The 27,251-nt window shown below is 38.1% G+C and overlaps 1 protein-coding gene across 11 annotated transcripts in view; it reads right to left on the bottom strand.

Moving 5' to 3' along the window:
* The window catches only part of PCLO (piccolo presynaptic cytomatrix protein), a 367,054-nt gene that overhangs the window by 168,419 nt on the left and 171,384 nt on the right, over positions 1 to 27,251 (bottom strand). For all 11 annotated transcript variants that reach the window (XM_074573366.1, XM_074573367.1, XM_074573371.1 and 8 more), the window contains exons 5-6: positions 21,545 to 26,618; positions 19,159 to 21,173 (exon numbers count right to left, since the gene is read on the bottom strand). In XM_074573366.1, the coding sequence (XP_074429467.1) occupies positions 19,159 to 21,173; positions 21,545 to 26,618 (7,089 nt within the window). The remainder of the gene's footprint in view (positions 1 to 19,158; positions 21,174 to 21,544; positions 26,619 to 27,251) is intronic.

The raw sequence follows: 27,251 nt of genomic DNA, 5'->3' as shown, positions 1-27,251 counted from the left end.
AAGGGTTCTTCTAAACTTTCACGGCATAATGCTACTACTACATGTCATGATTAAGAAAGAGCTTTAGCCAGGTTTATAAAATTCAGATGGTGATGCACCCCAATATCCCCAAGGAAAGAACCACCCTGGAAAGAGGCCTTGGCCTTTTAAAAACAGCGAGTCAAAGGATGGAAATACAAGAAGCACAGACTTTATGCAGCCGATTTCTGAAAGTCACCATTCAGTAACAGGCCATAATGGTACATTTAATAGTACTGTAGAGGTAAGGAATGCCTACCTGAAACACTAAATACCTGGATGTCCACCAGTGTTTGATGTAGAAGAATAATTTTGGTCATTAGTTCACCTATACAAAATCTATGGGTGCAGAGTTTTCGCTTCAATTTTTCTCATTTTGAGATAAATCTGTTCTTGTGTAAATCCTAAGATTATTAGCTTTTAAGAGCACCTAGATGTAAATGACAAACATAATAAAATTATTTTTATTTCATGTTTTGCAAATTATGACTACTTTTGGTATTTATTTAAGGCAATCAAAGCAACGTTGCTTAGCTGAAATATTTTGACCCTGTGTCAAAGTTAATGCTTAAAGAGTCTCAGGCTTATTAGCCATTAATTTATTTGCCTCTGAGCTAAGACTGACAAAAAGTTATTGCTTAGCATCAGTCATGCACTGATTTTAGACCCTTGGACAGACTAGGGTAGAGATCATCAAGTCATCTCCCATGATGAAGATTGCTATTTTCAGTCATCAAGTCAGAAGTCAGGAACCTCAATGGTCTTTACTTCATTTTCAGATGACAGTATTTATGTTCATAGATCTTTGATAAGTCCATAAATAAAAGTAAAGAACCTTTCTATAAGTATTACAGAATTTGTACTACTTACAGAACCAGCTGTTTGTATTTCAGCAGGGAACATGAAATCCTTTAATTCTCAGATCTCTCTTCTGGTATCTGAAGGCACAGTAATCATTCTAATGCGTTGCTGTACATATAGCAGACAGGAGCCAGGAAGGCTGAATAGTGATGAAAATTATCTTGACTGACGAATCATTGATGGCGTTTACCTCAGCATGCATTATCTATGAGCTCTGTGTATTAGTGTGCAACTCCTTATCGTGTTGTTTGAACATCAATTTACAAATAAACACTAAGTACTAGGGTAATGATGAAACATTTTTCTTTATCTGCTCTGTTCTCTTTCTGGAAAACATTAAATGACTTTATATCAGACCATAGCAAACATTTTTAATTTACACTGCTTTTCTGCCATGGTATAGATGCCTTATTATAACATTTTACAAATTATATATTCATGAAATATAACTACAATGTTGCAATATAATAAAAAATTCAGATCTGTAAGATGACAAAGAATTAGAAAATGCAATGTGTATCTAATACATTTTATCTAAAAGTAACATAAGAACTTTTTTTTTTTTTTAAATTTAGAACAACTAAAACCAGGACCAAGTCAGGAGGAACTCACTGGCACAAGGGTCTGCTCCAAAAAGCCAACCTTGAGCTCTTTTTAAGACTTAAAATGAAAACTCTGACAAAGAGAGAAAAGATGACGCCATTACTTTCTTACATGCTCATAGATCTGGTTCAGAGTATAAGATCAACCTGTTTCATTCAAGAGAAATTTTCTTAACACTTACACTTGTGTCATGAAGCCCCAACACCAAACATTCTTCCTATGGAGCAGTTCTGCCCTGCACCACTTTATATATATGGGTCATATACATGAGGAGTACACTCCATGTCTTGTGAAAAATCACGTGTTTATAGATAAAAAGTATGTGGCTTTTATGCCTAATTCTCTAGCTCACCCAGGAAGGGTAAGTACCCAGTGACCCAAGTGATTCGGAACCCATCTAGTTATTCAGAAACCACTGTGCTTAACACTTTGGAAACACACACTATAAGAAAATGCCTGCTGCAGACTTCCTATATGAAGTGGAAGAACAGGTTCAGAAGCAAAAAAAAGTACTCTGTCTCAATACTTTTCTTAAAACACTGAATATGTATATTTTCCATTCTGCCTTCAAGTCAAAAAAATAACATTTTTATGGATAAAGAAAATGTGTTGCATTTAATAGTTAGCATTAACTAAACGTTTAAAAGAAAGATTGTGTTATCTTTCTGGGGGTAAGCCACTTTCTATTACAGAGGACAACATCTAACCTTACAAGCTAACTATCTCATCCTTTTCTGAAAAAAACTGAATTGGTCACTGTCATGGGGAAAAGGCTGAATGAGATGCACCTTGATCTGAAATTGTGTTGCAAATCCTATCCTCACAAAATTATTCTCTAATTTTTGAACTGCACATGAAAAAAAACCCAAATACCTGAAAACCTTCAACTGTTCTTCAGCCTATTCTTTCTGTATGAGCAACTCATAAGAAACTACAAAACACTGATTTCAATTTGTTCTTTCTCAGTTCTCCACTAGATTTCCAAACTCTGAGTATTCTGAACTTCAGGAAAAAATATTTCCAACACATTTCTTTAAAAAAAGTTTTGGAGTTTCATAGTAAATGATTGGTAGTACTATAACTTTCAGCAGAAAACTCACAAGTGATAATGATTTTCAGACAGAGGATCAGAAACATGCTGTTATTTTAAAGCATTTATATGTTTCTCCCCATTACAGAATTGCCAGCTGTTTTGTATAATGAAGTTTAAACATACTTTATGTCAAATTTCTATGCTTTGCGAGCAGGACACCTTTCTCATTCCACCTTGTTTCTTAATTTATTGCTAATTCCCATGTCTGTCTAACATAATGTATCGATATGGGTAAGATACATGTCAAAATAAGTTACCAGAGACTGATAAAACCAGAATCACAAATCTGATGCAAACTGAGACTTCTACAGTCTCAGCTATTCTATTAATATCTCCAGTTCGATACACACATTCAGAGCTATTCTATATATTGAACTCCTTCTGGGCTTTGAAGCAAATGGGGCTGATTATCATCGTCTATGACTTCCCACCATTTACTTTATTGACTGTATTCTCAATACTTGCAGAACAAGTCAGACAATTGGAAATTCTTCTCCATTAATAAAAACTTTTTATGTTTTTCCAGAAAATTTTACAGTAGGATCAGATGTAGAGGAAAGAAAAACCCATTACTCTTTGTTTGGGATTTTTTTGGTAAAAATACGGATAGGAAAAAATGTGTTTCAGGAGAATCGCTGTGTATTTTTTCAGCTTGCCAGCTGCCAGGGCCTCATTTTCACTTTCTCTCCAAAGGCAGCTGGTAAATATCACTTTATTTTTTTTTTCCTACTATGTAAAACTCCACTCTTTTTTCCTGTGCAATCTTGCTTCTCCAATATAAAATTCACATTTAAAGGATACTTTCTAATAGAACATTTCCAGTGGCACAAGTTATTTTAATCATTTAAATGAACAGCCTTCCTCCCTCTTCCCCACATTCCATCTGTTTGGGGCCTCCATTTTTCATAACAAACAGAACTGAGAAATTTTGTTTTAAAGAAAGAGCAAAAAAGCCTCCCCATATTGGAAACAGTGGAATAACCAGTTCAGAGTAAAAAAAATCATTCTCATTTCTTCAAAGCACGATCCACATCTCACTGAATTAACACACTGCACCATTAACTTCAGAGAATTTTATGAGAGTTATTTAGTTAATGTCTTCTGCAACAATCCCTGAGATATAAGAACAAGCTTCTATGGCTTTAAAAGTCAGTGGAAATACTCAACTCCAAACTTAAGCCATCATAATAGATCACAAAGGGTTCAGCGGCAATGCTGGTTTAAAGTATTTCCCTCTCTCCCACTACTCCACATTTCTCTTTCTGTATCTTTGGTTATGCCCGTACACCAGAATAAGCTGGTAAAGTGGAGCAGACTCAATTTTGCTGCTGAAACCACTATGTAGTTGGTTGAGTAATGGGTGAGTAAGTCTAGTACTCTAGTACTGTTAAGGAACTGTTAATGTGCATGATCTTGCATAAAGTGCAAGATAAATAAGATTAATATACAACTTCTAATTCATTAAATAACTTTTTTAGAGCTAGTTTACATTTTTCTACATAACACTACTTGAGTTTTGTCATGATCTGGACACATATCTCTTCTCCCGGGCCCATGCCTCTTCTCCCTTTCCCACATTTAATTTGAATGTATCATCTTTGGATGTTTCTTTTTGAGCTTGACCCATTTGATGGCAGCTCTCTGTGCTTCTTTTCTGATAACTTTCCTATCCTTGCTGGTTAAGGTGGAAATTTGTCTGACAAAATAACACTGCCGGAAACTGGTGTGAATATTAATGAACTAAAATATTAATGAAGCCAGCAATCATGCTTTAAAGTAAAAACTCAATGGTGCAAATATGGAAGAGACGTGACATGAAGAAACATAAAAAAGGAGCAAAGAATACAGTTAGTAAATGACAGGAGAAAGAACGGAGAGGGGGAGAAGGACAAAAAATGTTTGAAGAACGAAGGGAGATGTGACACAGGCTGAACAAAAAAGGAACATGTGCATATCCAGTGTGAACTGGATGCGAGTGACTGGGAAAGTAATATGAAATGAAAACAGAAATGAAGTGATCATTTTCTTCTTCATTATTTTCCACCTTATATTTAGCCTTCTACATGAAGTACACAAATAGGTAATTACAGAAGACAGAAAAAAACCAAACTATGATCAATTTTATTATTTTCCTTTTCTTTCCTTCAGTTACACCTTAATCATTTATCTTAAATTTTATCTGCCTTAAAACGCAGATATATTATTGCAAAGTTAAATTAATAAAATGTATATCTTCTAACAAGCATTGCTCCCCTGTTACTTGGATATGGTATTTATGGATTATAAACAAAATTTTCTATTTCAATAGGATTTGAAAGAAAGATCTTCATCTGAACATGAAATTATTTGCCTAAACATACTATAAGCAACTAATATTGAGTATTAATGGAAAACATTAGTATTTCCTCAAGACCAAGGATCATACACCTCAAGAACCTTGAAGAATTTGTAGAACATAATAAAAAGGCATTAATGAGTGCCAACTTGAATTTGGGATGATGCTGTAACTTAGAAGTGTTCTGGCAGGGCTCCATGACTTATTCTTGAATTGTAGCTTCTTGTTATTTTTGTACAAAACATGAAAATACTTTTTATGTCATATTTTTGAAGGAAATCCCTCACAGAAGTGTTTTACAGAGTACTCTCACTGGATTTTGGGGATCTTTATATTCAAGCCTTGTTATCTACATCATGGGAATGAAAGAGGCATTTTCTATTCTCTCAGTTAAAAATCTAGAATACATTTATTATAGATTTTCTCTCTGTAATGATGACAGACATTGAGGAGTCAGTATCTCAGAATTTATATATCCCCTATGCATTATGCCTATAAACAGACACTAGTTTTTATTATGAAAGGATGATTTCCCAAAACTTCAGTCTACTAAAAAAAAAATCCAGAAAAAAAGGAGGAGGTTTTAGTGGCAAAAAAAAAAAAAAAAAAAGAAATCCAGCAATTTCCCAAATTACTCTACCCTAATTACTAGGTTTGAGAGCTGAATGGGGGGTATAGGCTAGTGTTTCCTGAATGGTACTGTGTATTCCTTTATAAAGCTGCATAGGAAGTGCTTGAGGGAACATAATTTGCTTCTGAAGTGAAGCAGTACAGCAGTTCGAGTATCACTGCACTTGAGCTAATGAGAACAACAACACTAACTAGAAGAGCAGGACTCAGATGGGAGAGGCTCCCATACTCTTCCCATCCTGTTTCATATCCACCCAAAGCATCAAAACCCTTGGCTAAGGAGTCCAATGTAGGTCCAGTAACATGGACAGGGCTTGAGAAGAGTGGATGTTCTATGAAGAGAGGCTAAGGGAACTGGTCTTCTTTAACTTGGAAAAAAAACAGCTAATTGCCATCTTCGGCTCTCAGATGCAGCACTACTGAAATAACAGACTCAGACTCTTCTAAGAGATGCACAGCAAAGGACAGAAGGCACAAGTTGCACAAGGGAAATTAAGCATTCTTCACCATGAGAGCAGTGAAGTCCCAGAACAGGATTCACAGAGAGACTGAAATCTCCATCCTTGGAGATTTTCAAAATTCAACTGGACAAGTGCTCTAGTTGTCTGATATAACTTTGAATTTAGCCCAGCTTTGAGGTGGAGGTAGGACTACATGACCTCCGCATAACCTTCCCTATCTAATTTATTGGTGATCCTCTTCTCAGTCACTGTCATGCCTGAGGAGTGTAGCTAGTTAATATTTACAAAAAACATTATACAGGCACCAACACCCTGGTGGATTTACTGCCAAGATGCTGTGGAAGGTGTGAAAGAGTAGGGACTGCAGTATTTATTTTTATTAAATAAAAGCTTCAATGTAGGCAAGAATGTTCCATTACTGCAGTGTCGCTGAAATGAAAAATACTGTTAGTCATTTTTGCAAAATACCCTCCAGAAAAGCCATTTGCCTTTTTACATATGCTTTATATATACATATATATAAAGTAAAAATGTTACTTTTATAATATTGTCAAAACTTTTTTGTTTTCTTTGGTGAGCTCTTGGGCCAAATGATGAAGAAATGGAAAAAAAAGAGATAAAAACGGGTTCCTTTGCCTGGGTTACTGTTCTCTCAGACAAGCAATGTTCAAACAGGTTGTAAGAACATAAGGACTTGGAGCAGCCTACACTACTGGTGTCAAAAGAATGACTTTTACTGCCTAAAGAAATATCTGGAGGCATTACTATAAAACTCTCTATACTACTACATCACTGATCAAATGAGCAAATGACACAGATTACTTTCCATTCCTCCTAGAAGGCCATGATATTTCGGCTGTGGATTATAACTTTGGTAACATAAAAGGAGTATCAAGATGATGTAAGTGATTTACCCGGCCAGGAACATGTCTGAAAAAGACAGTCATTGGTTCCAACTTTAACTCAGACCAGAAGCATAATTTTATTTCACTGTTACCCTCTTACATCATATATATACAGCAAAAACACAATTATGAAAGAGGTTACTGAATATGTGCTCCATGAGGTTACGAAGTAAATAGTACCTCCAAGCTACCTTATGCTTTCCTGAGGCTTATGTCACTGTGTTTTACTAATGCTATACAGAAATTGAAAATAAACACTGAGTTTCAAATTAATCTTCTCTATATTAAGTTTAAATTTTAGGTGGGTAACTTTCATTCTGATTCACCCTGTCCGTTACCCTTCCTGACTATCTTTTCACTTCTGGCAACCTCTGGCTGTCTAAATCAAGCATATCCACAATTAGGGAAACCAGAACCATGAGACTTCTCATCTCACACACAATGAGGAAATCCCCAGTATTCAATCCTCCTTCAGGCCTTCCTCCATACTAGCTATTTAATTTCAAACCCTGCTTTTACTTTTAGCTAATGGTTATCCCATTTAGCCTGTTTGGCATTTATGATCCTACACCAGGGAAAAGACTCACCAGGGAGTGTAAGAGCACCAGCACTCTTGATGCTTGAGCTGGATTCAGCATTAGCAAACAGCTTGCAAAGTGAGTAAGGTGAGATAATAAAAGCTGTATTTTGATGGGAATCACTTCGATTGGATGAGAGAAGGTGTCAGAGAGAGACCGGCTGGGAAACAGAAGCAGGATTTAGCAAGCAGATTAGAGAGAAGATACGGACAGATGGAGAATGTGAACAGAAATTGAACCGAGACCTGAATTCAGTCTGTACAAAATGCAAGAAGTTCTGGGGGAGGAGGGCCAAAAGGCAGGCTTCCTCTGTAGTCTCATACAGAAGGAGAGGAGGAATACGAGAGAGAAATTTCAGGCTCTGCATCAGTTTCACAGAGATGTCTAAGTCATATCCTGTGACAACATTTCAGACTTACCCATGTTTGGAGTTTCTAAATGGCTGACTTAGGCATCACAGCACTGAGCAAACTGGCTGCTAATTCCTGTCTCATATCTTCATTCTAAACACAGAGACTGTAAGCACTTACCATACCATTACGGATCCCGCTCCCTGAGCTGAACATTGCAGCTGGCAAATCACTTTTTTGACTTTCTGAAAAAAGTTTACCTGGGTACAACTCCTTCTTGGTAACAGAACTGGAAATTATTTGGAGAAACTGAACTGAGAAGATTAGCACAAAAGAAAAACTATCTTGGTCTCCCCAGGTCAGATTTGAGAACTGTTGACAGGATATCTTCTGAAAGTCTGAATTGGTGTCAACAAAGCCATCCTTGTTCTGTAAATAAAAGGTTTGTCTGCACAATGTTGCCTATCCATCAGCAGCCATTCACCTTAAAAGCATGCCAGGAGAAACTATTGGAAAGAGGTGTTTGTTGTTGTTTTTTTTTTTTAATGATATTTCAGTGAATTAAGTGAACATTTAATTTTATTATTATTATTATTTTATTTTTTATTGAGCTTTGGCACCTAGAAGCAATTTATAATCATAACTGTAACTGACATAACTTTTGCTGTGCAGAACTGATAAAAGGAAACTAGTACATGAGCAAATAATCCACTGTTTTTAATGAGATAAAAAAAGAAATAATAACACAGAAGACTCAGAAGACAGGCTTTTTGATAGATCATGGGATTCACCTGACCAAAAGCAGTCTCAGTCATCTAGAATCTATTTGTAATCAATGGAAAAATGGGTGGGATTAGTCGCATTTTAATGTACAAATATAGAACAAGTAGATTAACTCTTGTTCCCGTGGAATATTTCTGCCTGCAGACTACAACAGGAATCTATAGTGACCAGGTCAGGTGTGATTTTACACCATCAATATCTAACATTAAACGTGATCTTTCCAATCCTTCATACCTTAACTAGGTAGCCTGTGTCCTTGTGTCAGTCAAGGAAGATGCTAGACCTCTAGGCTTCTGAAGAGGAATGTAAAGAGAGGTAAATAAAATGGGAAGGACTTCCTTGACAGGGAAGGAATAAATGCCACGTCAGCTAAGGGACAGAAGGAGCAAGACTGGTGGTATTTAGGCTATTTGATTATGGACTTATTTTCTTTGTCTCAGCTTCCTATCTTTTAGATGAAGACTCTATCACTGAGGTCATTCCGGTTATAGAAAGAGCCCTATATGGTCTGAGTCATTAGTTTACTTGAGCAGTCTGTGACAAATGCTGTATCAACACAAACTGACAGCAATGATGTGGATGATAATGTGTAAGAAGAGCCATGAATACTAAAGAAAGTTGTATTTAATTTTAGAATTTAAGTTTTAAAGATAATGCTATTACTCATACTGCTCAAGATATTCTTGACTGGGAAGGGACATAGTCCCTAGGCATGTAGGCTCTTTACGTTAGTCCCAATATTCAGATATAACACAGTTTCACTAAAATGTATTGATTTTAAGGCACTTGTGCTACTGCAGTTATGAAATTTTTGTTCATATCTACTGGTGGACGAGAAGATCATGCTCAACATGAGCAGAGAATGTGCACTTGCAGCCCAGAAAGCCAACCGCATCCTGGGCTGCATCAAAACAAGCATGGCCAGCAGGTCGAGGGAGGTGATTCTGCCCCTCTACTCTGCTCTTGTGAGACCCCACCTGGAGTACTGCATCCAGCTCTGGAGTCCTCAACACAAGAAGGACATGGACCTGTTGGAATGGGTCCAGAGGAGGGCCACAAAGATGATCAGAGGGCTGGAGCACCTCTGCTACGAAGACAGGCGGAGAGATTTGGGGTTGTTCAGCCTGGAGAAGAGAAGGCCCCGAGGAGACCTTATAGCGGCCTTCCAATACGTAAAGGGGGCCTACAGGAAAGATGGGGAGGGACTCTTTATCAGGGAGTGTAATGACAGGACATGGGGTAACAGCTTTAAACTGAAAGAGGGCAGATTTAGATTGGATATCAGGAAGAAATTCCTTACTGTGAGGGTGGTTAGACACTGGCACAGGTTGCCCATAGAAGCTGTGGCTGCCCCATCCCTGGAGGTGTTCAAGGCCAGGCTGGATGGGGCTTGGGGCAACCTGGTCCAGTGGGAGGTGTCCCTGACCATGAAGGGGGGTTGGAACTAGATGAGATTTAAGGTTTATGGTCCAACCCGAACCATTCAGTGATTCCGTGATTCTGTAAATATCCCAGGCCACAAACTGAGACAATCCATTCCCTGCCTTCACTGGACATGAGGTGTGGTTAGCAGCTGTCCTGTTTACAATAATGTTTCACACGGTGAAAGACTATCATCTTGTCCAGTTTTGGTCTTCTTTCTAGATCAACACAGACAGATCCTTCAGCCTTTCAACCAATGTCTTGTCTAAATCTTTTATCCTTTCTCTTTTTCTTAATTTTGAATTTTTTCAGCCTCTCTATCTCTTAAGTGGTGATGATTTTAACTGCTGTAATAGTATTACAGTTGAAGTCTCACCAACCACTGAGTAGGGTAGAACAATTACAACACATATCTTACACATGCACAACTTGTCAGCATTTCCCAAGAACACCACTGCCTTTCATGCAAGCACTTCATATTTTTAAGTCATATTAAGTCTGAACTTTTGCTACTATACTTGAACATTTTCAGTATGGCTATTGCCTAAACAGCTATATTTCTGAGTATTTTTTCTTTTGTACCTGCAGTGTGTGCATCATTACTGAATTTGATTTTGGAACATTGCTCTGAATTGCACTTCTGCTTACCAAAGTAATTGTGTTTCCTATATTGATCTGCAAATGTTGTATGAGTGCTTTCTCCATACTCTAAATTGCAATTTAATTATTAAAGAGTCAAGCCTATGACAAACCTTTCTTTGACCCACTTAAAACTGCCTTCCAGTTTGACAGTGGCCAATTTGACCTAAGATATCTACTGCCAGCTGGCAGATGGAAAGCAAATGTCCATTAAAAAATAGCCATTGCAAAAATTTTACTTTATCAATAAATAATGTTGTGCTGGAATAAGAAAGTAAAGTACAGTAGAAGGGACTATTTTTCTCAGTATTTTATACTAAAATTTGATTTTGCAGCATCGATATGTAAACTCATATGCCTACACCTAGTTTAATTCATAACTATAAATAGTGATTTATCTCTACAAATTATTTTTAATATAAAATCACTGACTCAGAAAACCAATGCCTGCATAGAAGGATTCTGAGGATTAGAATTCAAGTAAAGTTAGTTCTAATACAGAGAAGCCTTATTAACTTAAATAAAACCCCCAAACTGTTAGATTTTATTAGTCCATATTGCAATTTGAAAAACTGTTAGCATGAGAGAATCTGGCCTAGTCAGTATTTCTAGAGATAAAAATTCAAACTTCAGAGCTTTGGTAGACGATTTCTGAAGTTAATGCAATGATGAATATTAACAACAGACATCTAGCCCAAAGATTACTGTCTATCTTCATTTCATCCTTTTTTTTTTTTTAGTTTTACTTTTTTGGTGATCTTATGGGGTACATCTACCTCTGCAGATATTTTTCATATTTTCCTTAGGGGCAAAATGTAGAGTTTTGAAATTTTTAGTAGTTCATATGCTAAAATAAATTAGTCTCCAGGGATAAGTATGTCCCTGGAGAAAGTATGCCCAGGTGTACTGGAGATGTACCCCTTTAAATTCTAAGGAATTGATTGCACAGAATAATTATCTTAATTATAATTATTTTAAATACAGTGATTTGTGTTAAAGGAGCATCCTAGAGGCCTCATATGCAGAGGAAAGGTAACCATTCACACAGTGGAGAATGAAGAGGCGTACAGAACATCTTTTTCCTGTTCTGAATATTTTGTTGTATTTAATTATATCTGATCATAAGTTTTGGATGTACTGTGGTTCTGGGTTTTTTTAGTAATCTTCATATAGGACATATGAGCTATCTTGGGTTTTTGCCAGTCTTGGATCACTTCCAAGCAACATTTAATCACATTTGGCTGATCAAGACAATATTTTACAAACTTAAAAATATTTTAATAAAATGATGGGAAAAAGTGTTGGAATTAAAGCTTGCATTTTGTTGTGAGATGAAGTTTGGACTACTTCGACAAGAACAAATTGGTTTTCTCTAGGTAGTGCACATTGCTACAGTTTGCAGGGAGGTTTTCATGCTTGCAAAGTAGATTCCTTCTGGAGAAATCTAAATAGGAAGCTCCGTCCCAAGTGTATCTCAAATGTGCCCAAATCCCAAACCAGTCCAAACGAATGACTGGCTCCCTTTGGACAACACCACAGTATGCTCACAGATACTTTAGCATCAGCTACTTTTATCCATCATTCTGCTTTTACTGTACCAAACAACTTGCTAACAAACCACTGCCAGCGCTTCCTTTCTAGGGCAATTTTTATAAACACTGGTCTTCTGCTGCTTTTGGAGACTGTACGTTCATTTGCTCAGTACAATATGATTTTCCTGTGCTTCAGTCGCAGCTGCTCATAAAAAAATGGACAGAATACAATGCAGGAAGCCTAACATCGGCAGAACATGCAAAATAAACTCTTTTGAGTTCAGTTGGGCAATTACTCTAGTAGAAATATTACCCTCCTACCACTTTTGATAGGAGATGAAAGTCTGAGGCAAAACAGAGTTGAAATAGGCCAAAACTCGCTGATCAGTATGTGCCCCTCTGTCATTCTTCCGTGCCTGCTTGTTTCTGCTGTATACATTTATATGCTGTATTTATTAATTTAAAGCAGGGAACATGATATTGGCCTCTCTCCACACCCGAAACTCAAAGTATTCCTAAAATGGATAACCAAGATAACCAAGTCATCTGGAAATGATTGGAAAGATATTATTGTATCTTCAGTCTTCTTTGTCTTTTATGGAAGATAAAAGAGTGAGGAATAGGATTTGTGGCCAGGGGCTTTTTTAAAATGTGTATATGAGAGCTGGTTTAAGAGGAAGATGGATAGCCTGACAGCAGGTGAGAAAAGGCCCAAGTGACAGAAAACCTAGGCTCTTTATCAACTCTGCAATAAATCTCCTGCTTTATAAAAGATTGTTAAGGATCCCTTTTGAAAAGCAAAAGAGTGAATACCATAATAATGTTCTATTATGCATGAACGTCCCTTGGTTGAATAAAGAAGGTGTGAAATCAACTAATTGAAAAGTATCAGGCAAGAGAGACTGACCCAGTAAAATGTGCTTTAGAAAATAATATTTATATGATATGTTGACCAAATGTGGGATGGTCTTTCTGTTTTGAAGAGCTGACAGATGGAAAAAAAGATGCCTCATTTGAGTCACATAAATGTTATTCCAAAGGATTTCAAATACAGCACAGGAAACAGTAGCTTGAAATGTTGACAGGACTCTAAATTGTAAATACTTCAGATCATTAGTGGAAAAAGTAATCTTAAATCTAGCTAAAACCACATAGTTAAAGGAGAAGATACGTAAGTCCTATTTTACTATTTATACAGGGGTAGATTGTTTAGAATTGTTTCTAGATGTGAGTGAGATCCTCTTTTTAACTCAGTTTCCAGAGAATTTGTTTGAAACACACAAAAAGGCGTGTGACTTGATATTCAAGCACAAAAGGAACTCAGTGGGTACATCCACGCCTTCTCTGGAATACTAGCCTGAATTAAATCTCAAAATAAGATCTCCTGTCCATAAGCAATGAACCAGCCTCATATGCAGCTGCAGGGGACTCTTTAGGGATGCAGAAACCTGTGTGCCTAATCAGGCCTGGTGACTTAACCTATTGCTAATTGTGTTGACGTACTGTCAGGTAGATACAGATATGCAGTTCACAACCTGCATGCAAACCATACAAACCATGCAAATCAGGCCGCTCCCAGACTGTTCTTTAAGACTGGTGTATGCACAGCCAAAATGGCGGACCAGTTGTCACCAGTGCCTGACGAAGAGTTTAATTAAACCACAGCCCATAGGTGTCACTTAGAAGCAAAGGAAAAACACCTTTGCACTTTACATCTAGGTTACTCTAATATACTATCAAAGACTCAACATCCACCTCACTAACATCCATCTGTACCCATACCCAAATAGCAGCTGTTTCTGCAAAAGGTAATAGCTTCTTTATACTGAAATATAACTTTTACAGAAAACAAACTGTTTTTTTTTCTTATTTTTTTGTTTTGTTTTGCTGTTTCCTGGACTGAATCATGGAACTAAAATGGAAAATTGAAGTCACCGAATTAAGCCTTTTGCAGTTACAACCATGTGACCACTTATCTCTCAGACCACAAAACACCTCTGAATATTTCACAGTAACTGTAAGAGCTATAACCAAGTACCAACTCCTTTTAGCTGGAATCAAGCCCAGATAACAAGAAAACAAGGGAAACATCAATGTCCTGTCCTCCAACAATAGCAGAAATCTATTACCTGAAATTCTGCCATGACACTAAGAAAGGAACCTACTCCCTGCTTCTGAGGAAGGTAAACAAAGCAAAATACCCAACCTCAAACCATATAATTATCCCTGCTCTTTGTCTCTATTCATTACCCAAGCAGAACATTCCTTGCTGAAATACGAGCCTGGCGATCAGCTCAGTCCTGAATAAACAAACAAAACATCATGGATGTGATATATGGAAGGTTCTAATTCTACTGGGAGCAACTACCCTGTTTCCACTCTTCAGTGCCCAGAGGTACAGGATGTCTGACACAGCAAAGGACAGCCCAAATGACTGAAGTCCTAACCTTCAGTTTTAAAGTTGAAAACTTTATAATATCATAGAAGATAAAATGCAGATTAATGTGCTTTGTTCTCATTACTTTAAATTTATGCAATTTAATGAAATTTACACTTTTAAAATCAGTATAAAATCACTTCTGCTTTTACTACAGCAATAGATAAATTCCTGGAATTCTTACCTAAATAAAGACACAATCTTTTGGGATTTTGCTTGAATTCATTATCTTTTTTACTATAGTATACAGATCTGAATTATATTTGCCTTACAAGTACGGCAACTCACATCAGACAAAAATTTCAAGAAAAGTTTCTGTTAACTCTCTTAATAAACAGATTGATAGAATTTGTTCTAAGTGTTGAAGCTTAAATGTACAATTTATACCCAGAAGCTGACAGGCTGTTGACAGATGTGTCTTTGCATTAGCTTCACAAATACAAACGCTTCTGCTGAGTCTTTATGCAACTGCTTAGCTGTAGATGTTGTATGTGTGTGATAGTTCATGTGCAAGATCTTCTGCGATTTGCTTCAGTTTAGTTGAGCGGGCATTTTGCATCCAAAGGCAAAAGGAAGACAATTTCCATCTTTGATTACACATATGCAATGTGTACAAATGCCAAAGTTGACTGTGACTGGCATGTGACTTGATTCTGTGATGCATCGGTGTAAAGTTCTTTATTAAACTAGACAAGTACTCACAATTTTTTGTTGCTGCTGAATGGGCGAATTTCAATCTCCACTTCCAAACTCTACTAACGCTTCCTGGTGCCCTCATGGAAACCACTGCTATGGCTTTGCACTCTGTGGAATCCTACCATGCTGGGCTGTAGGACAGTCTATCAAAGTCAGTGCTCACGGCCACTGGGAGCTCAAGTGGCACAAAACTCACGAAACAGGAAAATTAGGTATCTTTGCAAAGTATCAATTCCAGATGGGTGGCTTCCACAACTTTTTTCAGTGCTGTCAACCTGTAGCTCACAGTTTTTCCTTGACACAGTTACACTTGATTACTAATATACATGACAGAAATGTATAGCACATAAGAGGTACCAAAGGGAACATAATGGAAAGCAATTACTTTGGATTAATAGGAAGCCACCACTTATGTTCATTCAAGGGTTCATATAGAGGTAATGACTATGATAGATAGTAAATGAAAATGCAATGTAAACATATAACTTCTTCTCTGAAAATTAAATGTGCCATCACTGAAAGCAATACTATCTGGATACTTATTATGTGATTAGCCACCATGTTATTTTTCAGCCTTTCACTTATACTAGATTAGATAAAACATTGTAATAATTTCCTATAAAAGGTGCATTAAAGAATGAAATTATATTTAAAGCAGCAGTTCTAAAACATAGAGACATAATTTAATCATCTTATTCATAGTCTCCATAATCTTTTTTCTTGAAATGTTGTAATATATTTTTCAATGGAAGAATTACATGAATGATAGAAGCATATTGCCTGAAGGACAAGGTATCTTTTCATTGTGATCCTTAGAAAGAAACCAATTTTATTCTTACCCTTTTAGTCCCACTGACTGCATAAGGATCAACTTTTTTTGATAAACTGTCATAAAAAGAAGCCTGTGAAACATATACATGAACACATGAACACCCTTTTCACTGGCAATGTTTATGAATGCAGTCAAAGACATAACCCTGAAACAAGAGCTATTAAAAAACTGATGGGATATTCATTCATGCAAAAAATATTCACATACACACTCCATTTGCCTAAGGTAGTGAAAGATCAATCTTTCACTTCCATTTCATTCTTTTATGTTCAGCTCCAGTAAATTGTCTTTTCCCGAGTGAGCTGTTTCACAAGTTTTTCTGCACTGAACTTCATTTGTTTTGAATGATATAACTGATCCCTTCTACCTTTCCCTTTTTATAACTATGCAATAAGGAACTCCCCAGTCATGAGGCACAAAAGCGTACGCAGAGAATTAACAGACAAGGACTTAAGCTGTTGTGGGCCCTGTACAAAGAATGAAAAAAACAGTCCCAGTGCCAAAAACATTTTAAAGTTGAGGAAACGTCTTACATTCACACTTAGCAGGATAATCCAAAAGCAATCCTGTATTTAAACTCAAGTATAACAATGATATGTTGCTATAACAACAGAGTTCTACAATTGTAAATTGTACAATTTACACTTTGTCAACAGTGACACTGTGTGTCAGGAAGAATTTTTGAGTGTGACAAAAGCTACAAAAGAAGAAATCACTGTCCACTCTTTCCTGTGCTTCCAAGATGTTACAGTACTAAGACCAGGTTCTCAGCCAGTATAAACAAACATACACTGGAGAGAATACTATAAATCTTGTGGAAACTAGGAGACTATTTTATCTTATACCACAGATCCCTCCTTCCCAACATAACCGGACTAAGTAACCAAGAACTGAAACTGCAAAAGCAATTTATACCCATATTTCCAGATGCTGATAAGGTCATTAGATTACTTTCTGTACATGTCAATCTAAATATTTTCTTTGTTTGTCATATATCACTTTTTCTCCTTTACATTTCATGTACCTGGTCCCAGCCTAAGCTAACTGAACCTCAGATTAACAAACTTAATGAACAGAATTCTATCAGAAAGAGAGGGTGTAGCAGGCTTAATGCTTAGTGTAACATCAGAGCTGAAAGTAGCCACGATAGTCATGGGAGATATATTGAGAAGCTTCCTCACCATATACTGCATGACACAGTTAGTGCAGCCCATTTTACATCCATGGAAGTTTTTTACTTTCCTTGCACTTGTCTACTTGCACCCCATGTTCCATAAAAACGTCTACCTCATTTATTTGGACTGTAAGTACTTTGAGACATGGGCTATTTGCTGCTCGATGGCTGCATGCTAATAAGAACAATATAGCTCATTATTGTTGGGGCCCAAGGAAAAATGGTAATAAACATGTAGGTAAAAAATAAACAATGATGTACAAGCCCTTTGTTTCCATGTCTTATTAATGAATACTGTATGTGTTTAAACTTTACTGTAAAAACCTTTAAACAATCAGCTGTTTATAGAATTTAGCATCCATTATACAAAATATACAATTCATATCATCAATATATGTATGTATGAAATAAGTGAACTGAACAATTTTTCCTCAGTGATAGTTTCACTACACTGGCAGTTATTTTAAAATATTGTACCTACTCTCCAATATCCAGTAGAACTCAACACTTTCTAACTCATGAGCAATGTTCTTCCAAACCCTCTACATGAAACCGTAGTGCTGATGCTACCTACAGTTTCCCCCACTGTGTCAATCCTGCATTAGGGAAATGATGTTGATATGGAGCGCCAATGCCACGACTAGAGTTTTCCCTTCAAACTTCCAAGTACTGTTTTCCAAGCAGTAACAGCGTAGGAAGCTGCAAAAACTGCTTACAGTGGGAGCCTTGGAGGGTATAACCAGATAATTCTGCATTTGAAAGCCACCACAAATTACCAAACATAGAGAACAAAACTTCTTTTTTCTATGCAGGCTGTACTAATCACTCATGTATTCACACATAACAACAAAAGATAAAAATTGCTGAGGAACTCAAATAGCAACTCTTCTAGAGCTCTCACAAATAAGACACTGACCCTGCAACTGACAGAAGGGAATGGACTCGGACAAAAGAGTAACCAAGAACATGTTAAATTATAAAGGTATTTTTTTAGACAATACTTCTTCTCCTTACTCATAATTAATGGACTGATTCCGAAATCAGAGATCTTACTTCTCAAGGAAAAGGAATTCTGCAAAAATGAAAAAATTTAATCTTGATGATGTCAGCCTTATTCAAAATTGCCTCCTCTGACCCCATAAGGAACAGCCCTCAAGACTTGAAGAACTTCCTGATAACCCTCCTTATCCAAAACAAACAAACAAACAAAAAAAAACCCAGAAATGGATTTGTGATATGAGTCCTTTTGGTCTGGGAGAGATAAAAGATGTACGCATTGGGACACAAGATTACCCACAGAATCACAAATGGCCAAGAAACTTCATGAGGGTCAAAAAGGACAGCTAACTAAGGTAATTATAAACCTGGTGTTAGCTGCCTCTCAAAGGCACGTGCAGTAATTTTAAGGTAGATGCACTACAGACCGTGCCACAAGAGCTGGGTGTTGTATGGTTAGTAAGAAAATGCTTTTCATTTTCTGAAGAACTGGCAGTAACCACGTTATTGGAAATTAATTGCCATGTAAAACATAAAGTGCCTTCTAAATTCCAAACAAGAATTTGTTGTATTTTTTCCTGAATCTCAGTAAGAGTGTAATATGGATTTCTCTATCTCCAGGCAGAGCAACGAAGCAAATAATCATTGCTTTAGACAGCAGACATTCCTTGGGACTTTTCAGCAAGGCAGCAAGGTGCGCAAAAAGACTACATACACAGGCATTGCAAATGAGTGTGTCGGCCCTTGTGCTGTACTGATGTAGAAATACATATTTAAAAAAAAAAAAAAAAAAGGAAAGCAAATGCTTCTTACCATGAAACCCTCAGTGTACTGAAACTGAGCTCTGGAACTGTCTTCTGCTGTGGGACTCAGGGGCTTAGGATCAGACATAGAGCGTTGCATCATCTTTGCCGCCTTTGGGCTTGATGGAGGAACCTTGGCAATGTCAGCATGCAGCATCTTCTGAGGGCTGATGTCATCAGTGATGGGTTTTTCATAGGGTACAAATGCTGACTCTATAACTTTGCTTGGTGAAACAGGTGAAATGGGTGAATAGAGAACTTTGGGAGATTTGGGAGGGGAAGGGACTACCTGCAATGTGGAGTCTGGACGAAGGTGGGATGAGTATCCTATCTCTAATGGTGTTGGGCGTTTTTTATCTTTCTGAGGAGATGAAGCTGACAGATATTGGGGACTTTGGCTATCTGACTCTGTCTCTGTTTGACATCCCAAACTTTCTCCTTTATATGTCTTTTCTGGAGCTGAAATGTGCTTTATGATTTCAACCTTAGCATCCAAACGGGCCCTGATTGAAGGTGTTCTTATTGTTCCTACAGGTTCTGTCTGTACTGAAATTTCTGCCACTGTCTGAACTGCAATACTAGATACTTTGGAGAATTGTTTAGCTTTGTCTGCCTCAGTGGTACTCTCACTGTATTTCCCTACACGAGGCTTCCTTCTGGATCTGCTCGAAAGATCCCATTCATCTTGATCTTCATCATCTGTCTGAACACTGGTATCAACACTCTTCTTAGTTCTCCGTCTCCTGTTTGTGTAACCTCTGTCTGCTCCATCTTCATCATCAGTTTGCACTCCACTGTCCACGATCTTTTTGAAGCACCGAGGCTCTTCTTCCAGGGTGTCCTCAAGTTCCTCATATGGACCACGTAATTTTGGCATAGAACTTCTCTTTTTCAATTGTTTCTCTTCTCTAACATCAATATCTTTAAGAGACATTTCTGAAACAGAGCTTAGGATACCAGACCTAGGTATGTATTGGGTAATGCCATCAGACTGAACTGTATACCATGCTTGGCTTTGTGGAATTTCAATACCCAGCACTCCTGAAGCCGTAGTGGTTGCATCATCAGTAGGCCAAAACTGGCCATTTTCTGTGGTTGCATACTGTCCTTCCAAAAGTGTTTGGTCTGTGGTAGTTTGTGGTGAGCCAGTTCCTGAAGGGTCATAACCGTACTGATATATTTGACGAATTTTTTGCTCCTCTAATTGTTGGTGGAGCTGTTGTTGAAGTTGTTGGAATTGTTCAAGCTGCAGCTGCTGCTGGGCTAACGTCTCTTGCCTCATCATAAACTGAGCTTGTCGTTCCTCCTCTTGCTGAAATAAGAGATGATGTTTCATGGATTGCAATTCCTCAAGCTTTTTTTGTACCATAAACTTTTCTTGTTCCCTAAATCTTTGAATTTCTTGACGTTCCCATTCCAGCTCTTCTGCAAAGCGTTGCTGCTTAATTTTCTCAAGCTCAAGAAGTTCACGCTCCAAATCAAGCTGTTGCTGTTTGCCTTCTTCAGGGGCAATGAGAAGGGCAACCTCATCTTCAATTACATCTGTATAAACTTCAGATGCTGTAGTTAAAGCAGGTATCAAGTTGGTTGGCTCAGTAGTAATAGTTTCTAAAGTAAGAGGTGGTAACCCTGTCTCCATATCAATGGCAGCAATTGCACTATCTTTTTCAGCTGCCATTGTGGTCAAGAAACTGTATGATCTTGGGAGTGGTTGATTCTGTTGCAAAGTTGATAAAGAGGGCACCGAGTCAATTGTTTGGAGAGTAGGTAAATCTCTGACAGTTGTACTGAAAATAGAACCAGGTTGTGTAGTGATGGCAAATGTGGATGGGATTGGAGTTGCTACTGAAGAATAAACAACACCATTGGATGATCTTAAAACACTTCCAACGCCAAACTGGGAACCCAGAGATGATACCATTCTTGCTTGGGAATACTGTGGTGTACTGAGCCCGATGCCAGAAATCACCTGCCGAGTCTCTGGATAAGGACCAGTGGTCTTGCTTGAGTAATCCATAACCTCACCTGAAATTACAGGGCAAAGTTACAGTCCAGTCCCACAAAAGAATGCTGCTTTGCGGATTCTGAAAGTCATCCCATCTTGATGAATTAAATGGGAAGGGGAAACTGCATGCAAATCTTCAGGTTAATGATCTACTTTAGATGTGAAGGAAACAGCATTTCTGAACATGCAGGCACATGCAGGCACCTCTGCGCAAAACACATATGTAAAATGAAGAAATGAAAACACGTGTACTCCAGAATAATTTGTCACACTGTCCAAAAGAAAACAAAACAACAGAAGGAGGGGAAAATAATAAAAAATCATCCTGAAATGAGGTGAGGAACATCAAAATTATATTTCAAAGAAAGATCTGCTGCTGTGTCATACTGACCTGTAGTAACTCTTCCAGAAGTAAGATCTACTGCTGCATCAGTTGCCCCAACTCGATAATCAAAGCTATTCTTGCTTTTGTATGCAAACAGTCCAGCTTCCGATAAATTTGTGTCAGACATAGATGGTTTCATACCTCCCACTCCTCGGTAGCCATATGACCCTGAACGATCATACTGATAATGATCATCTCTGTAACCAAAGCGATCTTCAGGAAGTGTAGTTGGTGGCTGCTGTGCTGTACAGGTCCTACCAAATGGCAATTTATAAACCATATCACAGCAGACAGCTCTTCTTCCTGCAGTCAGATCCACAGGCTTTTCATCATCTTCTATTACTGTTGTTATGATACCTGAAGTAGTTTCATCCATTGTCACTACTGTTCTGTGAGATTTTGTAGTGCTAAGGTCAACTGCTCCACTCTCCATTGGCTCTTGAGAAGTGGAGAGATCAGTCCAACCATTTGTAACGCCAACAGGTGGTACAGTAACAGGCTTTGTAGTAGCCCATGTCACTGCATGTGTTGAAGTACCTAGGGACAAATTTATTGGCACTTCATCTCTACCTGCAGAGAATGCCTGGCTGCCTGTTACTCTGTACGCAGGCTCAAGATGTTTTGATGTTGTGAGCTGAAGTGGCGTTGTCATCGCATGTCCCAGATCCACAAGGCTGTCTGTACTGGCAGAGTAGCTTATAGTGGCAGTGCAGGTCATTACAGTTACTGTTTCAGTGACTACTGACAGAGAAGGATCTGCAACACATGCGGTGCTAAGATTTATTATAGCTGGCTGGACAGTACTCACTGGCCGCCCACATGTATCACTTGCTGGAATTTGCCTTCTCACGTCCATGGAAACAGCAGACAGATCCATACAGCTGTCTCTCATTTCAATATCCACCTTAGTTAAAGTGCGAAGATCTATGACATCACCCAAAGGATGGAATCTTCCATTCTCTCTATACCTGGGTTGATCTACTATATGTAGTGGCTCTGGAGGTATAGTAATAGCGACACTACCTAAACCAAAACCAGGCGCTGGGCCCTTAACCAGAGACACTGTGGTCTTGGTTACTTCTGTTGTTACTACTTCTGATTTTGAACTAGGTATTTTTTCAAAAGTTGATTTTGTTGTGACAGGAATAGCTTGCAAAGCACCTGAAATATACATACTCTGATCTGCCATATTTTGAATTTCCATAGTTTTCATGGATGGAGTAAAAATTGGTTGCATAGGCTGGGGAACCTGTTCTTTAGAAAGTGCTTCTAAAGGCCAGCTGGTAACAGCCTGGCTAGTTATAGCTTCTGTGGGAGTTCCAGGCTCAGATGGCAATGTGATGACAACATAGGTTTCCTGTGAGGGTTTTGCCAACCTTGGTGAAGATTTGTTAGAGTGTGGAGACAAAGGGGAAGTAGGAGATGCTACTTTGTATTCAGCTGCAGAGACCAAATTCAGAGTCATACTTGAAGTCAATGACAAACCTATTGGTTTGGGCTGTGTTTCTGCTGGCTTATGAACAGCTACTGGGAGCGGAGGAACTGCTGGTTTAGGAGCAATTGGAGGTTTAGTTACTTCAGCAGGCCTGTGACTGAAAACAAGCCCCGCTGGAATGGAAGATGGTTTGGGTGGTACAGGAGGTGGTGTTGGGGTGTATGTTTTTGTGATAGGTACAACATGATTCTTTAATACAGCTGTAGACTCTAGAGTTGGAACACTTGTGACGGAAGGTACCACTGTGGGAGCTGATGCTGCTGCAGTCTTAATCTGTGACTTCTTTTTGGGATAAATGGCTGGCTTGGGTAAAATAGGTGGAGGTAATGGTGGTGGTGGAGGAGGTGGTGGAGGAGGAGGAGGCGGGGGTGGAGAAGGTTGTGCAGGAGAATCCAAAGAAGAGCTTCTAAAAAGCGAGAATACTTTGGATGTTACAGCAGCAGCTGAGGAAGGCACAGAGACCATGCTGGTCTTACTTACAACACTGGGAGTAGCTACAGAAGATGTTTCTGATGCAGGCTCTGTAACTGGTACTGATGCTATACATACAGGCGGTTGCTCAGATGTAGCACCAGTCAAATTAATCCTTTTCATATCAAAACCCAATTCTTTGTGTGAATCTTCATGATGAATTTTGACAATGCCAGCCTCTACTGTACTTTTCATTTTTCTAGCTGCTTCCTTCTCTGCTTTGGAGGTATCAAAGGTAATGGTATCAGTTGCATATTGCTTGGGTTCTATAACTGTAGTTGCCTCTACTGAAGGTGCAGTTTCAGGCAAACAAACTGCAGCTTGATCCACACTTTCCATATCTGATTCTATAGATGGCTTTTTAGTGGCTCCGGCAATAGATTCATAAGGCATTCTCACTTCAGAGTACTCTTTTGTAGATGTTAAGGGAACCTCGGATATTATCCTGACACCTTCAGAATCTGCTAGTTTACTTACAGCATCTGCTGTATCTACATAACCTGTGGCTGCACTATCTATGGGTGATGAACTATCTGTGGTACAAACCGAAGATGTAGATGATGTTAAGGAAGCTGTATCAGAAGGTAAAACTGATGCAGCGCCTTCCAATGTCTCAGAGTATGTCAACATTGATGTTTCATGAGAAATTATTTCTTGAATTTCTCTGGCATAATCTGTTAAGTATTCATCTTCGATTTCCTCTGCTGAAAAATGCTGTGTTATTTTAACATCTGGAATAGAAAGTGCTGCGCAACTGACAGGTGATACATCTGAGATTGCAGAAGTAGTGCTTGATGTTAAAGATGTACTATCCACTATTTCTCCAATGCTAGATACCTTTGTATCAGATGTGGGAGTGAAATCTGAAGTTGGTTGTGTTGGACTAGACCCAGGGGTTAGCTGCATTTTTTGTCTTTTCATAAGCTCTTCATAAGCAGCTTCTGCATCTAACAACTGCTTTTCCTCAGTGGTGGAAGTTACTGTGCTGTCTAACACAACTATTTCATGACTTTCTGGGATAATGTAAGAACTAGAAACAATATCTTCTTGAGGCACAATAGAATGTAAAGTCTCAACACTGTAGTAGTCTTTCTGTAGATCAGTAATTTTCTGTGGTTCTTCATAGATCTGTTCTGAAGCTCTTATTTTTTTCTCTTTTCCTCTCTGTTGTATATATTCATTGCTCTCATCTTGTCTCATTACAAGACTAGTATCAACAGTTCCATTGTAAGTATCCTCTACTAGGGATTCATAAATATAATCCTCTATTAGCATTCCACCATATAAAGATTCTTTTTCAAATCCTTCATCTTTTTCATTTGCAATTTGAAATGGCTTGGACTTATGAGTCTTATGCATCATCTCCTCATATACCTCTTCAGCACTTTTCAATGTCTTTTGACCACTTTCTTCTTTTGGGAGTCCAATCGGTTGTTCATCTGTTGGTGAGTACAGAGAGACTGCAGTAGGCAATTTGTAAACTTTTTGTACTTCTATTATTTTTTCTGGGCTGATTTCAAATCCTTCAGGATCTGACTCAATACTAGGTGAGTATTCAGAACAGGAAGATCTGTGCAGCTCTTCCATTTCTGCTGCCTGTCGTAATTCTTCTGTTGGAGATGCATCTTCAATGGGAGAAAGATTACTTGGTGGAGTCTTTGGACGTTCCCTTCTTCTCTGAGCTCTTAGTTCATCCTTGTCCTTTTTAGATTTTTTGCTAGAACTTTTTCTTTGTTGCTGTTCTAATTCACGCTGCTTCTCTTGTTCCTTTAGCAGTTCTTCCTCTTCCCGTAGTTCTTCTTCTTCTGAAGAATCTTCAATAGTTGGAAGAAGAGGACCATGTGACCGATGCCTGGCTTTGCGCTGTTGTTTGCTTTCCCCTCCCAGTTTTTTGTGACTAGGACTGCTGTCACTATCTTCATCAAGTGATGACACAGAAGTAGGAGATGTTCCTGGTGTGAAACTAGAAGCATGTAAACTAGAAGATCCTTCTCCTCTAGACCTATCTTCTGGTGAATCTGTAAGACTCTCCATCTCTAGCTCAGGCTCTTCATCAAAATATAAAATACCTTTCTGTTGTTCAGATGCTTCAGAATATTTGTTTGTTATTGTACTATTTAATTCTATTGTTTTGAAACGTCGAAGGCCTCCTCCTCCAGTTACTGCAAGTTCTTCACTGTCTTGACTTTTAGTTTCCCTGTATTTTGGCTCTGGGCTTTCATCAAAAGTCTCGTCATCATCATCATGCCACGAATGTCGTCTTCCTGCATCCTCATCATAGCCTGCACTACTTTTCCGTGCCATTCTTCTGTGTTTTCCAGCTGTTCCTTTGGCTTTGCTTTTCACTTCATCTTTCTTTTGGCTTTCAGTTACACTGATCTCTTTGAGTTGATTTCTTATGAATTCATCATCTTCGGAACCTGAGGCATCTTCATCAGCACTCATTTCCATAATCTGTTTTCTGATGAAGTCTTCCTCATCGCCTGATCCCTGACTGTCATCTCGTTTGTACTCATCACTGCTTGAAGAACCAACACTAGCTCTTCTTTTTCTCCTTGGGACAGGCGAGTTTTCACTCTCACTGCTGTCTTCCATGGAATCATAGCGTTGTCTTCTTGCTGATATGTCTTCTCGTTCCTCTTCTTCCTTGTAGTCTGCTTGGGAAGAAACATGTCCTTTGCCATCTTCTACAATGGTTCCTTCACCCTCTTGAATAGCTTCTAAGTCTTCCTCATCTGAACTGTAAGATTCTGGAGTGACTGGCAAAGGCTTTGTTTTATGTTGATCATCCTTTGTCTGTTCACCGTACGTTTCATAAAGGTCTTTGCTTTTCACAGATTTTTCATCAGAAAGTGTACTTGCTTGAGCTTCCAAAATAGACAGTACAGTACTTTCTAATTTAGCTAGATCTGAGGGGCTTGGTGGACTTTCTTGTGAAATAGTGTCTTTTTTACTAGATTCTCTGGGTAAATCCTTTTCATCACTGGGGATATGACTTGGAATTTCACCAAGTGAACTTGATATCCCATCAGAAGAATACCCGGTGTCACTCAGACCTTGCGGACTTTTCTGTTGCTGAGAGCTTGATGTGTCTGATTTGTCATCCTCCTTTTCCTAAAAAAATAAATACATACGCGTGTGTATATATTTATATATAAATTCTTAATGTCTCCAGGCAATTAAATACATGTGATTTTTTTTCTAAAAGGTGAGTTAATGCCTCAGATGAAAAATTATGATGCCAAGAAGAATTATATTAAACCATGAAAGACTGAACACTAATTTTGTTATTAAAAGCTATTAAAATTATAAATAAAGTTCCTCAAATTTTGGAGTTTTGCGTTGAATCTAACTGTGCTTTGCATGGCTGTCCACACTGGCAACTGACTTTATTAGTTGTAAGATGATCTATTTTTCAATATAAACAAATACTGTAGTATTGTTTTCAGAACACTTACTAATGTATGGGACAAGCTGTTTGGGGTTTAATTTAAATGAACTTTTTAATTACTTATGTTTCAAAAATGCCTACATAGTTCTAGACACAAAGCAATATAGCTTACCAAACGTCAGCCTGCAGTACTTCTGGGGTCTGCTCCTTTCTTTACACATTTAATCTTTTATAATTGCCTAGCTATTCAAGTGTTACACATTGGAACATGCAACAGAATACATGGAATATCAAAGCATGATGGTGAGGCACTGGCACAGGTTGCCCAGGGAAGCTGTGGATGCCCCATCCCTGGA

Source organism: Larus michahellis, chromosome 1 (assembly GCF_964199755.1).
Source record: "Larus michahellis chromosome 1, bLarMic1.1, whole genome shotgun sequence".
Classification (NCBI taxonomy): domain Eukaryota; kingdom Metazoa; phylum Chordata; class Aves; order Charadriiformes; family Laridae; genus Larus; species Larus michahellis.
The sequence above is the reverse complement of the archived record's forward strand: the minus strand, read 5'-3'. Positions and strand labels throughout refer to the sequence as shown.